We start from the raw sequence: 16,303 nt of genomic DNA on the forward strand, positions 1-16,303 counted from the left end.
CTCCTCCCCTCCCCTCCCCTCTCTCTCTCTCTCTCCCCACTGGAAACTTTGGAAATTAAAAAGCTGCCTAAAAATCTCCTATCTCCTGTATTCAGTATATAAAATCCATCGAACATATTTCTAAGTCATTTACCCCTGTTCACATATACTTGCTAGCTCTGCTACAGCCTAGAAACTATGTATCTGTCTTAGCTGCTTCATTTTTCAAATCTCCGTCCAATGTACTTACTATACTAAATGCTTTAATTTAAGAGACATGTACATCATAATTCTAATTGCCTTCTATTTAGGAATATATGAAACATAACATGATTTATCTAAGTATAATAAAGACTTTTCCAAGTATAGAGATCATAGAATAGTTTGTTTCTATGGAGATGATACAGTAACTATGTCATTACATATGAGTATGCAACAAAGAATAAAAGGTCTTTTCTCTTTAAAATCAAGTTGAATCTTATCTACATATCATAGCTGTAAGCAAGGCATATGAATCATACATTCATATGGCTTCCAAGTGCTGAAGTACATGGTTCCTTGTGCAACAAGCACATTTCATTAAGCAGAAACCTCTTCAAAAATAAGAGTTACAATTGATTTCCTAATTGGAATTCCAGGAATTGATTCCTTTGTTTAGTCTCAGTGACACAGAATATAAACACTGAGGATGTCTTTCATGTGTCTTCTGGTGCAATTCTGAGACACAAATATAATGGCAACATGATAATGAGGAAACCAGACAAACAAAAAACATATTTCAAGCCAAAACAAAACTACTGTCGGTAAATTTTAAGCAAGAGTTGGAATGTAACAAAAGACAAGATTTCAGATTAAAATCTAATGTGTATGTATTACTATACTCGATGACATAAAATAAAATACAGTAATTACTCCATTCAGGGAAGCATCAAATCTTCACTCCTCTGCCAGCTCAATCCAGTACCCAGGTCTTCTCTTGATTTCTGCAGCAGAACACCTGCTGCCTCTCACCCTACCCCCGGACCAATCTTCAGTCATTAACACAGATTTGTCCATTCCCAACATCCATCCCTCCTGACCCTGGTTTGTGCTGGCTCCCAACTCTTCAGGCACGTCCTGGTATCCCACAGACCACTCCTGGCACCAAATCACACAGGGTAACTATATATCTTCACCTCTCTACATTCCTCCAAGCCCAGTCCCACAGACTCATCCTCAGTTTTGTGACAGACCACCTGCTTAAGCCTCTTCTCACTTTCTGTCTCTGTTCCCAAGGGACAAGCAGATCTTGGTGGAATATGTCTCTTCTCCCTCCTATGGAAACCCTCACCCTCAGCTCCTAGTCCATCCCAGGTCCTTTGTATCAGTTCCCAATGCCTAGAACTACATTTTACCTGGAACCCATCTTTGCCACATCTGTCAGTATCTCAGAAGAATTACCAACCAGATGACAAACAGCCACCACACTTTTCTATGAAGCAGAGAGGACAACAAAATACAAGGAAGAAAACACCCACCCACATAACAAAGACAAAACATATGTATATGTATATGTGTATGTGTATGTNTATGTGTATGTGTATGTGTATGCGTATGCGTATATGTATATATGTATATATGTATATGTAGTTATATATCTCCACTGGAGCACAGCAACCCTACCAAAGCAGTCCATGAGTATATTAAAAAAAACAAACAAACAAAAGAAAACAACTTAAAACAGTCTTCATGAACACGATAAGAATTCCTTAAAGAGGAACTAAATCCCATAAGAAAATCTATGAATGCAAACGGTAGACAGAAATGAAAGAAAATCATTCAAGACTTAACATTATTAATAGATTCAATATAGAAAACCCAAACTGAGGAAAATTATGAAAATGAAAGATTTAGGAATTCAAACCGGAACCACAGACACAATATTAACAAAGAATGTAAGAGGTGGAAGGGATAATTTCAGACACTGAAGACATGGTAGAATAAATGGATACACTTGTCAAAGAAATTGTGAAATCTAAAATATTCTTGACACAAAATATACAGTAAATCTGGAACACTATGAAAAGATTAAATGTAAAAGTAGTAGGAGTTAAGGGTAAAGAAGAAACCAAGGTTACATTCTCAGAAATTATTTTATTTTTAGTAAGTTATTTTATTTATTTACATTCCAGTTGCAATAACCAGGGACACAGGAGATCCAAATTAGAAATTATTTTCAATAGAAAATTCTCTCATCCAATGGATATAATATAAAGTTCCCTTGGCATACAATAATCATAAGTACTGAAATCACATAGCAAAAAAGCTGTATTAAAAGCTGCAAAGGGGAAAGCACCAAGTGACATATGAAGGCAGATCTAACAGAATAATACTTACCTTATCATGGGGACTCTAAAAGCCAGAAGGGTTCAGACAGATGTTCTACAGTCTCTAGAGACCACCCATGCCAGCCCAGAGTACAAGGCCCAGAAAAACATTCAATGACAATAGAAAAAGGAAATAAGACATTTCATGATAAATCTATATTTAAACCATATTTCTCTACAAATCTAGCCCCATGGAAGGTGTTAAAGCCAAACCTTCCAACCTAAAGCAACAAATCACCCCAAAGAACACAGAAAACCAAATAATCCAAGGCCAACAAACAAAAAATGGAAGACACCACCATCAGCACCACCAACAAAACAACAGGAATTTAAAACAATCACTACTCAATGTTACTTATCAATACCAATGTTCTTAATTCCTCAGTTAAAAGACTCAGACTAACAGAACAAATTCAATAAAGAGATCCATCCTTCTGCAGCAACCAGGAAACAAATATTAACATCAAGAATAGACACCATTTCATGGTAAAGGACAGAGAAGATATCCAAAAAAACATAGATGTCAAACCTAACATAATCAGAAGATTTGGGAACAGAGAGTACATACTCAGCAAAGGAATGTATTACTATAATTACATTCACCCAGAGTGCATTGCAATTCTTAACGAAACAGAAACACACCCCATTTGTAAAACTAAACAAAATAAACCAAAACAAGAACTCTAGTACATCTTAAACCACATATTTAGTCTCATAAACTGATAGTGTGAGGCTTCAACAACTGATTTGCACCAATGGTAACATAACCACCATCAGCACCTTCATATCACCATCTTAGGGAATTTTCTCCAAAATCGACCACTTTTTGGAATACAAAAGCAAGTCTCAAAAAATGTAAGAAAAATTGAGATAGGACCCTGTATCCTATCAGACCACCACAAATGAAAAGTGAATATTAACAACAGAAAGCTTTAAAACTCAGGCAAACAGAACAACTCTCTTCTGTATTAAAAAAAAAAAAAATGCGGGAGAGAGAAGAAAGCAATCATAGTGGTGAAGGATGGAGGGACCTGGGAGCGGAAAGTGGACAGGGGTGGGGGTGGGGGTGGGGGATTAGGGAGGAGTTCAGGGGAGAGGGAAACCTGATCTGGTATTGGGTGAAGGAAAATGATTGAAGCCTTGAAGGCCAGCAGAAAGAATGGAAACAGGCAACCTCGGGAGATATCAGGTTGGGGGGACCCTACAGAATGTACCAGAGATCTGGGAGGTAAGAGACTCTCAGGTCTCAAAGGGAAGGAACTTAAATGAAATTCTGGACAGTACGGAGAGGAAACTATTAGAGCCCACCTCCAGCAGGAAGACAGGACATCAAGGGAGGAGTAGGGTTGCCATCCCACAGTCACAACTCTGACACAAAATTGTTCTTGTCTGAAAGAATTACGGGGGATGGAAATGGAGAGGAGCCTGAGCAAAAGAAGGTCCAGTGACAGGCCCAAAGTGGGATCCAGCTCAAAGGGAGGTCCCAAGGCCTGACACTATTACTGAGGCCATGGAGTGTTCACAAAAAGGGACCTATCATGACTGCCCCCCAAAGACCCAACAAGCATCTGAAAGAGTCAGATGCAGATATTTGTACCCAACTAATGGACAGAAGCAACTGACCCCTGTTTTTGAATTAGGAAAAGCTGAAAGAAGCTGAGGAAAAAGGCAATCCTGTAGCAGTCTCAATTAATCTGGATTCCCGAGATCTCTCAAACACTGGACCACCAAACAGGCAGCATTCATCAGCTGATAGGAGGCCCCTAACACACATACAGTAGAGGATTGCCGGGTCTGTGTTCATTCAGAGATGGTGCACCTAACCCTCAAGAGATTGGAGGCCCCAGGGAGTTTAGAGGTCAGGTGGGTTGGAGGGTGGGGGTATTCATGTGGAGACAGTGGGGTCACGAGTTTTCAGATGTGGAACAGTCAGAAGGTGGGGGGGGCAATAAAATATGGAGTGTAAAAGATTAATTAATTTTTAAAAAGAAAAGAAAGACATTAAGAAAGAAATCAGAGACTTTTTAGAATGAAAATGAATTAACAACATACTCAAACTTATGGGCAAAATAAAGATGGTTGTAAAGGGCAGTTAATAGTACTAAATGCCTATGTTCTTTAAAAGAGAGATTTCATACAGGTAACTTAACAGCACATCTGAAAGCTTTAAAAATATTCAAAGAAGAGAAACAAAAAGGAAAAAATATATACTCTGAAGATATAGGTGGCAAGAAATAATCAAACTCTAAGTTGAAATCAATAAAATATTTACAAACATACAGTAAGATTCGACAAAACAAAGAATTGACCCTTTGAGAAAAGTAGATTGATAAACCCTTATTAGAATTAACTAAAAAGTGGCAGAAAGAGAATACACAAATTAAGATAATTAGAGAGAAAGGGGGGCACGTAAGAGACACTGAGGAGATACGGTGACTCATAAGGACGTATTTTAAAAAGTTGTATTCTACCAAATTACAAAACCTAAAAAAAAAAATAGATAATGTTCTCATATATATATATATATATNTATATATATATATATATATATATATATATATATACATATATATATATATATATATGTATATATCACTTAGCAAATTTAAATCAAGATTTGATAAGCAATTTAAAAAGACCTATAACTGTTTGTAAAATAGAAGTAGTAATTAAAAGTCTATCAATCAAAAGCCCAGTGCTGGATGGTTTTGTATAGAATTCTACTAAACTTTCAAAGAAAAATGGATGCCAACACACCTCAAATTATTCGATAAAGTAGAAATAGAAGGAACTTTGCCCATTTTGTCTACTGAAGCCACAGGTACCATAATAAGCAAATGACATAAGGACCCAACAAAGAGAATCACAGATTAATTTTCTTCATGAACATAGGTGCAGAAATTCTTAATAAAACAATGAAAATTAAATAAAAGAATACATCAAAAAGATCATCCATTATGATCAAGGAGATTTCATTCAAGAGATTCATGGATGTTTCAACATATGTAAATCAATAAATTTAATGCATTATATAAACAAATGGAAAGACAAAAACCACATATATGATCATCTTTTTTAGACACAGAAAAGACCTTTGACAAAAATCCAATACCTCTTCATGAAAAAAAGTCTTGGAAATATTAGAGGTATCAGGCAGATATATTGATAGAATAAAGCCAGCTTATAGCAAGCACAAAGCCAATGCTAATCTAAATGGAGATAAACTTAAAACAATTCCACCAAAATCAAGATCAAGAAAAAAATTGTCCATTGTCTTCTCCTTTTATACCTATTCAATACCAGTACCAGATTTAGGCAACATCTACTTACATTGTTGCCCAAAGGGGTCTCATGGAAATGACCAACAAACCCTGTCTGTTTCCAAGACTATAGGTTATTCTCCATAAAGTAAAGATAAAGTCCCAGTAATCATGACAAGACCTATACAACTCATTGAACATGGAGAAGTAGATATACACATATAGCCTATGCTCCTAGATGCTACAATCTTTGGTACAGAAAGATGCTCTCCAAGGTGCCAAAGGGAAATATGTAAACACCAAACCAACCACAAAACTTTTGATCTACAATGCTGTCCTGACTGCATGATATTCTAGGACCATGGTGGCACAAAGTTTGTGGGGATAACCAACCAATATGTGTTCTGACTTAAGTCCCACTCAGTGAGATGGAACTCATACCTGATACTAATTGGGTGACCAAGAACTTGTAACTAGAGTGCACAAGGGCTTAGAGCAAAACCAAAAATATTGTTCTTTAAAAATAAATAGTGATAAAATGATCTCCTGCTGTACTCATAGACCACACCCTTGCTCAGAAATTTTTCAGAAACTTACTTCTGCAGCAGTTGAGAAAAAAATACAGAAACATGCAGCCAGACAATATGGAGCCAATGAAAGACTTTGGAATACTCAGCACAAAAGATATGTCTCCATTAATTCCCTACAAAAATAGTTCAACAGCCAGTGATGATGGAGGACATTTAGGGATGAAAAAGGCCATCTTAATGAACATGAATAAATTATATATGAACTCACAGAGACTGAGGCAGCATGCACAGGGCCTGCATAGGTCTGCCCAAGGCCCTTTACACATGTAGTAGAGTTTCCAGTTGAATGTTTCTATGAGATTCCTGAGTGTGCAAATGAGTGGGTTTCTGTCTCCTCTTCCCGGGTTCTTTCTCGTCTATGTATTTGGTTTTTGTCTAATGTTAGATATTGTTTTATCTTATTAAATTTTATTTTAAAAACAAGTAATCAAAAGGGGAAAAGAAAAAAGATTAAAATACTGTACCTTAAAATACTGATAAAATTAAGTTGTCTCAGAATACTTTTGTGCTGTATTTAATTATCTGATTCTATGGGATAGAAATTGGTTTCTTTTTGAGCTTTATAACACTCAATTTAAGCAGTATCTTATTAATTGTTCTTTACATTAACACCTTTTTGGTATGTTTTGTATCTTTCATTTACACACGATAGCAACCATTGCACATCATGTGGCTTTTTTGTGAATTGCTCTCTTGGCCAATTCTTACGTAAAGCAGCATTGACTATTATAACTGCTGAAAAATTCCAAGACATGACCCTTTACTGGGAATCTCTAAATCCCAAGTCTAACATCGTAAAATGACACTTTTTTTTAAACCATTGTATTTGTGTATTTTGTTTTTATCTCTTTTTTTTCCTACAATTCTCATTATGCTATATTTTCTTGTCCAAAAAAATCAGCTAGTAGCTCCGTGCAGGATGTGATGTCATCAGGAATGTGAGTGATCAGAAAGCTAAGAAAAGTCCATTTCTCTTGTTTAGCTGGAAATTTAGTCAGTATTACAACGTAACCCAGACAAGAAGTGTGTTTTCCCATGATTATTATAAGGTAAGCTTGGCATTTCCTTCACTACCCCTTTTAATCACACAACTTGGGCAAAGCATTCACATAGGTATTTCCAGATGTATCTTAAATTATTAATGAAATGTTGTATGTGACCCCTGAATACAAAAAACTAAGTTTGAAATTTCAGGCAATAACAAAATGATAAACTATACAAAAATCTAGTACATTTTTAGAATCAGAATTACCCTGTCAATGTCGTTTGATTATAAAGATATGTTATACACACCAATTACCAATGATGTCTCCTGAGTGAGAGCTTTTATGCCAATTGGGACTTCAAGACTAGTCATTTTCACCTTTTTACAGACTCCAAATGCTAATCTCATCTATTAAATTTGAAAATATAGCTCAATCAGTTTTAAATCCTCTGGCTTGATGAAGGGCAAGTACAACACATACCTTTAGGTATAAAAATCAGTATTTAGAAAGGCAGTAGAAATTATACTAATTTAAGAAAGTGGTCATAAACGGTTCTATTCTGAGCGTCCATCACCACTCCAGCTGTGGGCAGCTGGCTAGCTTTATGGTATGAGGAATAGATTTGCTCCTATTGAGTGAAAGTTGGACTGCTCTTGCTTACTCTAAAATAAATGTGCCACTGTTATATTACTGGGAAAACCTTAATGGGAATTCACTGTTGTTTGTAAGCTTTACAGAAGTATAGGACTATTGGTTGCTTTTCTCTCTTTGCACCTAAAATACTGCTTTCATGTGCTATGAGAGCTGGTTCCCAGGGAGGAGGCTTTTAGTAACTTCTTGCTCAATTTCTTCAGGTTCTGTGCCCTAAATATGTGGTATTTTCAGCAATGGGTCTTATCTTCAAATTCTGCTAGGCAACTAGATCAAGAGAAATAATGTCTAACCTGTCTTCAAAGAAATTTCTTTGAATAACAGGTGGAGATGACAGAAATTCACAAACCAGTCAAAATGCAGAGAACTGACTGTGGGAAGCCCAACCCCAATCGGTACATCTCCAATGCCAACCTTCCATCCACTGTTCACTGGAAACTGATAAAGAGGGGCTGAAAGAGGAAACCCGAGGGCTAGAGGACACCTGCTGACCCACAGTTTCCAGCTAATGTGACAAAAAAAAAAAAAGAGCTGGACCCATGAATGAATATGATTTACTTAATATGACCTGCTTGATGACATCACAGGTTGTCATTGTGGATGTGGGAAAGCTCTCAAGGCTCTGCTCCTAGATGAAAAGTTACAAGCAGTCTATGACTGCTGAGAGAGGGTATCAAGTCTTCTCCACGGCTATTTCTCCTGATAGGCTATCCAATAACAAGTGGTCAGACCTAGAGACTTATACATGTGAGCAGAACTAAGTGGGGCCAAATCTGGATTTATATATGCATACATACATACATGCATACATACATACATACATACATACATACATACAGATAGCTAGATGATTGGTATAGATAGATAATAAAAAGATGGTAGATAGATAGATGTAACAATAATAATTAAAGAATAAGTCATGAATTGGAGATGGACTTGGAAAGGAGCACAGAAGTTAGAGACCAAGGAGAGGGGCTTCAATATAATACTCATGTATGAAAATCTTAAAAAATTAAAAAAATAAATAAATTTAAAAACTAGTCCAGATTAAATATAAACAAAGAAGTCAGTAAAGTGACGAAGAATGTAAAGAAAATTGGCAAATGGTATGGGCTAACTGTTAGATAGATAGATAGATAGATAGATAGATAGATAGATAGATAGATAAAATGGGATGTTTTCTTTGATCACTTATGTAAATCAGAACATATTGAATAGAACTATGTTCACCTATTGTTTCTATTAGCTAGAAGTTATTCTGTACCATCTATGTAACTATTTTTAAAAGTGCATTGCTCACTTCTTTAATCAATCATCACAGCTTACTACACAGAGATATTGTTGGCATCCATATGTTACAGGTGAATTAATAAAATGAACTCACAGGTTATAGAGAGGAAGACTAGCTTGTTCAGTAATGGGATGAACAGGCAAAGGGGATCCAAGGAAGCTCCTTTAACACATCATGGAAGAATTCCTGAAATTCTTTTTCCTTATGGAAAAAGACGGTTTTTCAGAGAAGTTTTTAAGGAAACATTTTTCCTAAGCACAAAGGCAAGAAGCAAGGGCAACACAAAACATGCAATTTTCTAGTAAAGTAGAACTGTGCATTATGTGAGTTCCAAGTAACAAGGGGCATTTGAGGACAGAATAGGAAGAAGGACTTCCCTTAAGAAGGGGTACGTTAATTCAACCACAGAAATGAGAGATTAGGGTTTCATACTCAGGAAGACGTGTTTATTTCTGGAGGTCTCTGTGTGTGAGGATTCTAGAAAGCCTCTTCTACACAGGCTTAACACGCAGTGCACTTCATGACACAAAGCACTCTTCTGTGAGAGAAAGGAGCAAAAACATCTCCTGGAGTAAAATGCTTTGATTTAGGGAGTCTGTGAAAGACATTTTGTTTTCATAACAGCATAATGGTTTTTGTTTGTTTGTTTGTTTGTTTGCAATAAACCACTACATAGACTTATGATGAATGAAATGCATAAAGGCAGAAGAAAGGTCAGTTACTAGATGAAAGCTGTTGTAAGTGTAGGACATGGGAAGATACATATTCGAGATGGGTGTTTTGGAATGATTTAAATGTTTTGTGCCTAGCATATCTAGAAGTTTTAGAAGGGCACATAGGTGGTTTCATTTAAAAAGACAGAGTTTGAAGGGACATAATGAAATCATGCTTGTGTGTATGTGTGTGTGCATGTGTATAAAAGTAAAAAGAATTAAGTTGATTCTCATGTATATCTACAAATGGCATATACATATATATATTATATATGTACATATACATATACATATACATATATATTATATATTATATATAACATATAATATATATATATATATATTATGAAGACATATTTTTCACTTGTACACATTTGAGTATTATAAAGTTTTCTACAATTGTGTGTATAAATACAGCAACAACTTGCCAATATCATTTGTTTTAAATGTTTGATCATCCATGGGCATTACAAGAAACTATACCATAAAGCTTCAGTTTTGGCTCAGTAAATATAATTTATAAACTGTGTACTGGGATCACACTGACTCCATGACCCTCTGAAGAGAAATATGTAGACACCAGTATTTTCATGGCAACATAGAAGTGAGAATTCACACATTTAAAAATTAATTTAAATTGTGTCAGATATACTGCACAAAATGTGTTTACATTTATATATGTAAAAGTAATGGATATATTTTACTAAATTAAAATACAATGAAAATAACCTCTTGCTAGTGTGCACTCATACTTCTCATTGACTGTTTGCCCTTTTACATTTGAAATTATTCAATAAAATTATTCTAGGTGATACTCATAAAATTTGACAACATAAACTTCAGAAAATGATAAGAATGGTATGTATTCTTAATGAAGTGATGGAATCAAAGCCCTATGTTCTCCATTCCTGTGTGTCGTGTGTCCCTGCCTATGTTTCTTCTGTGATGGCATAATTTTAAGAACATCACTCTGAAATCCCAAATACCTTGCAGACAGCTCCTCTCAGATGCATAAAGCACCACTTCAACAACAGTTACATTTTAAATCTTCAATCTTTCCATAAGATACTTTTTTGGTGTATGTTGGTATTCTTGTTACAGCATTTAGTTTGATTTCTCTCTTTGCACCATTTAGGCCAAAGTAAACATACTGTCTTAAAAATAGGTTAGGTCGAATGGGGTGGTGGTGGGGTGGACATCCTCTTGGAGATGGGGGAGGGGGAATGGGATGAGGAACAGTCAGATGGCAGACTGCGAGGGGGATAATGACTTGACTGTTAAAAATGATTTAATAATAATAATAATAATAATAGGTTAAGTTACACAAGTAAGAATAATAGCTTAATTCTTCATTTTGAAAGTAAAAATAAGGATTCAACTACAAAACCTTCATGTCATGCTTTAGGTATTGTCTTGCCTACAACAAAAATCCTAAGTAATACCGTCAAAAACATAATCACCCAAACTTAACCCCTTCCTTGTTACTGCAAACTCCAAGATCAAATACTGTTTTACAGGAGTGAGAACATTGAAAAAAACAAGTTTGTATTTGGTAAAGTTTATGCACTGTCTGAACACTAATAGTTTTTAGTGAGTATATTATCATGTCAACACAACAGTGGTTAGAAATTATTCCTCTGCATTTTCAGATAAAAATCACCTGCTGAGGAAGGTGTCAGCAAGACCTCCACTGAAGGAGTTGCAAAAAGCCTGTGTCATGACCGAGCATGTGGAAATCGCTGATCCTTAAACTTTGAAACACTGGGACTGTGCACCTAATGTCCAAAGCTGCCCACACAGTCAGCTTCAGGGTATTGTAAACGTGTTTATATCTCAGTGTACAGGAAAGGGGGGAAAAAAAAGTAGTGCTTCTGTGCAGAGCCTTAGGGCAGTGGCATTTTGAATCGCTGCCACAGTAAGCAGATTGGCTCTGAGAAGAGAATATATTCTGGAACAACGCAGAACAGACATGTGCTATCAGCAGACATCAGCGTAAAGCAGGAGAGGTGACGAGATCAAAAGATAAAAGTATAGAGGGAAGAGCGAGCAAGAGAACAAATGTATCCACACATTAGACTTTGCAAAAGAAACTTCTAGAAATCCAGTATTCACTTACACAGAGGCTCCCCTCTAAAATTCTGAATACCCTTTCCATGTTTTCCCTCTGTACATTTGCACTGATTCCAGAACATCATACACAGCAAAAATGATAGTTAAATGAAAGGCATTTATATCGTCACAACATAAACCTCGCGGTGCTAAGAAGCCCATTGTCTCTTGCAGAAACGATAACGCTGAATTACAAAGTCACCTCAGTACTTGAAAGATACACACATTTGAGCATTTAAAGGAAGTAAAATCTGATTTGGTTTAGAATTAAGCATTTTCTACATCGAGAACTGATGTATCCCCAGGCGTTTGAGACACATTTGGCAGGCAACACCTTTGTAATTCACATAAATCATTTTGACTCTGATAACAGAGAAAAATCTATCCTAATTAGTTTCTACTTTACCTCAAATTGAAAAGCATAGTAAACATGATGGTTAAGTCCCCTGTAATCGCAGTTGCTTTTGCAACACAGTTAACAAAATTAGATAGCAAGCATTATCTTTTGTGGTGTACATGAAAGAGCAGATTTTGTTCTTTGCTGAGGACTTAGTTTGTAAACTTCTCTGAATGCCTTTAAATTCTACTCTGTGATACATGATAGACAGAGCTGCACAGAAATCACTCAGTTGCAGCCATAAAAACACACAGCAGGCACGGCACATCTCCATACCTTCCATGACAATATAAAAGAGTATTTAAAAATGTCCGTGAAGTAAAGCATTCATTATAATTTAGCTGGAATTCACAGAGAAGGTTACCACCATCCCTTCTCCACATTTAAAAACAGACTAATTGCTTGCACATTGCCCACGAGGTACACCCACTTCCTATTTCCACACTGCCTACTTTTCCTTTCATTATTTCCTCTTTATTAAAAGTTTGACCATATATTGACTTCCTCCGTCGTGAAGCCATTTAAAGCACACTTACTTGAAAAGTGTAAAACCGGGTCCCATTAGGAAGATGCACTTTAGGGGAGCCAGAGACGGTGTTCATATCCGAGAAAATCATTTCTGATCACAGAGACAGTTTAATCCACAGGAGCTACAGACGTCGAGCCGAGAGCTTAACGTGCAGATAAATCCGTGCATGCATTGAGGGAGACTACAGAGTAAAACGAAATCTGTCCCATCCTTCGTGGATACACAGGAATAGCTTTTAGAAGCTTTCTTCTCCGTTTGAAATCTAAGCTCAAAGGGCACCAGCTACTGACCTTTCTTGCAGCTAGCTCTTTATAACGTAGAGTATATTAAAAAAGAAAGAAAGAAAGAAAGAAAAATTAAAAACACAGAAGGAAAGAAGCAAGAACCAGGGATAAATGGAGCCTGTGCAGAATCTGGCAGTGCTGTGGACCTGCCCATCTGTTCTCGGTGATAATCACCTCCCTCCACCACAGTCTAGCAGAGTGATTATGCTAAATATCCTGGTTAACCAATAACATACAGTTTCATTTCAGGGATGCATGCACAGTGTTATTCAGAGGACCTCTTGTGACGAACGTGGAGCTTGCTTCACACACTGTTAAAGCTGTGTTTAGTAACTGAAGCCTGTTTTTATCACTCTAGTTTTTGGCTTTTTTTTTTTTTTTTTTTGTAATCCTCAGTCTCTCTGTCTACTGCCTGTCTTTCTAATGGTATAAGTTTTTTTGTAAAGCCTTTATAAGGTGAGAATTCTTTCATATAGATCAAAATATAACTAACTACAACACTGGGAAGTAAGATCTACAACCCTTCAAATCTCTGTAATATCAGGAATATTTACCAATAAAATTCAAATTGTCTTCTTTCTGGTTTATAAAAAAATCACAAATACAACATGTTTATTATCGGTCATTTCTAACTTAGCTCAAAAATACTAAAACACTTAAAATGTCACACATTTTTTAAATAAAGCCCATTTCTTATATAAAGCAGATAATAAATATATTTATATACAGAGGAACTTTAATGGGGGATTCATTAAGTGTTTATAAGCATTGAGATAGTTTGTTAAACATGCTTATTTTTCTATGTCCCTAAACAATTATTCACTCTGTATAAAAGATCAGAGTTGGATGACTTGGCAAGTTCTTGAGGTAAAAATAAATGTTCCATTTACACATGGTTCAAAGGGTGGAGATGTCAGGAATGAAACGGAATGACCCAGAAGACTGTCTTAGCAGAAATATCTAAGTTCAAACAGTGCGACATCATCAACGACTAGGAAGCACCTACTTTGAAGAGGCAGGTGATGAAAGAGTGGTGAAGGATCACAACCTGCTACGACCAGGCACACACGTAATATTAATACGAGATTGGGAGGCTGAGGCATGAGGATTGCCATGAGTTCAGGCTATTCTGAGCTAATATTGCAGTTTTAAATTATTATTTGCTTACACTCACAACACTTAGGAAGCAAACTGGGGGCCTGGGTTTTCGTCTTGGAAGGTACCTACACATGTTAAAAAGAATTCATTAAAGGAGGTTTGCCAGAAGTGGGTAGACTGCTATGTGTTTAAGGCAAATGTTAGGTGGCACAGCAGCAAGCTGCTAATCCCCGAGATAGATCTCCAGAGCAAGCTAGCTAACCAGACAAAGCATATTAGGGTTAGGGTTAGGGTTAGGGCGCATTGGTAACCTCTACCTCAATAGGATGATTCTCAATACCAATCTCAGGCCTCCCCATGCAGGGACACACACACACACACACACACACGCACACGCACACGCACACGCACACGCGCGCACACACACACACACACACAGTAAACATACAAATGTTTACACATACACATGTAGAAACAGGGGCAAAGGTTTACCTAGTCTTCATCTATTTTAATCATTTATTTATATTTGTATAAACTGTTCTGTGTATTTGCTCCTTTGCAATGTTACTTGTTATTTCATATCACCCCTATCCCCTCTTCTGCTTGCATTATCTCCTCACCAGTTTGGATTCTGTTTCCTTTTAACATGCTTGCCCCTGTTATTTCAGTTTTGGTTTGGTGTTTTGTTGTTGTTGTTGTTGTTGTTGTTGTTTTACTTAAATGAAATTCTAAATATTTTTCTCTACTAACAATAACTTGCTAAGTATTCTTGCATTATTACAAGTAAGTTTTAAATAATTATTGAAGTACTCATAATATCCCTTTTTTCCATTAATATAACCCCCTCTTATTTCTTACCTCATGGGATTCTCTTAAGTGGGTTTAAATTATAAATTGATTTTATAGTCTTACTGTCTGTGATAAACAGACCCAACAGAAAGAGCTCCCATTTAGAGTTGCTCTCTCTACATAATGTTAATCGTATTATCTCATTATTCTGAAAACTGATTTGGAAACAAGACAGTTTTGTTCTCCGCCTGATAGCAGTAGGGAAAGTGGTATTCTACTCTTGATGTGGTCAAGCTTATGTAACTAGCTATATTTATAGATGTTGTTGAGGCCAAGGCCAAGATTTTGCCCACCATCACTGTGAAAATCAGTAGCATTGTACGAATTAGATCATTGTACAGGGAGAGTTTGACTAATTAAAAAATGAAAAATGCATCTACTTAGCCTATGTGCTGCTTAAAGCAAACATTAAGAGTTAAAGTTAGCCCACCACATACAAACAATTTCCCCATACTGCTCATCCGTTAGTCAGGCCTAAAGAGCCATGAGAGTTCTGGACATAGTATCCTTGAGGAGTTTCAATGCTGCTCTGAGTTTTGGGTCAAACACTCTGTCCAAAGATGTGATTTTCAGCAGTTTATTCTCTTAAATTTATCCGATTTTTAAAAGCTAAGTAGGTCTTGTCCATCATAAAAAATAGTCAGCTGACATTTAACTTAACAATGGATGTATTCATCTTTACAAATTAATCTGTTATGATATTCTAAAATTAAAATTAGCATATGAAGTAGAAACACCACTGCAATTTAATAGGCATGATCTATTTTTACAAGAGCAAATGAAAGAAAATTAAAACCATTAAAAATTAACATTTTCATACTATTTTTAATTCTTTAATTCCCTTCAATTCCCTAATCAATCACTTTGTGTTTAACAGAAATCGATAAGAAGAATTCACTTCTAAAGCTCAAACCCGCAGTTTCATGGCTAATTGAAGTTCTAGAATTATTCTCTAAAATTTGATATAATTTTGATATTATATTTGTAAAATTGTTAAAGATATAGTATAATTAGTTGTATAGTGTCTTTGTTAGTCATCATATAGGTAATCCATACTTGAAAGGAAAAAGAACTATGAATTATAAGAATAGAGGACTGAAGCCCTGAGTGCCAGCAGAAAGGATGGAAACAGGCAACCTAGGGAGATAGGAGGTTAAGGGGACCCTCCAGAATGCACCAGAGACCTAGGAAGTGAGAGACT

At 36.1% G+C, this 16,303-nt stretch overlaps 1 protein-coding gene across 38 annotated transcripts in view; it reads right to left on the bottom strand.

Moving 5' to 3' along the window:
- Ppfia2 (PTPRF interacting protein alpha 2) overlaps positions 1-16,303 on the bottom strand; it is a 443,940-nt gene that overhangs the window by 274,590 nt on the left and 153,047 nt on the right. For 22 of the 38 annotated variants that reach the window (XM_029542171.1, XM_029542168.1, XM_029542179.1 and 19 more), the window contains exon 1: positions 12,879-13,302. The exons of the other annotated variants lie outside the window; for them this stretch is intronic. In XM_029542171.1, coding sequence (XP_029398031.1) covers positions 12,879-12,959 — 81 coding nt within the window. In that variant the 5' untranslated portion in view covers positions 12,960-13,302. Of the gene's footprint in view, positions 1-12,878; positions 13,303-16,303 lie in introns of those variants that run through there. 38 annotated transcript variants of the gene reach the window in all.

Source organism: Mus pahari, chromosome 9 (assembly GCF_900095145.1).
Source record: "Mus pahari chromosome 9, PAHARI_EIJ_v1.1, whole genome shotgun sequence".
In the NCBI taxonomy this organism is placed as follows: Eukaryota; Metazoa; Chordata; class Mammalia; order Rodentia; family Muridae; genus Mus; species Mus pahari.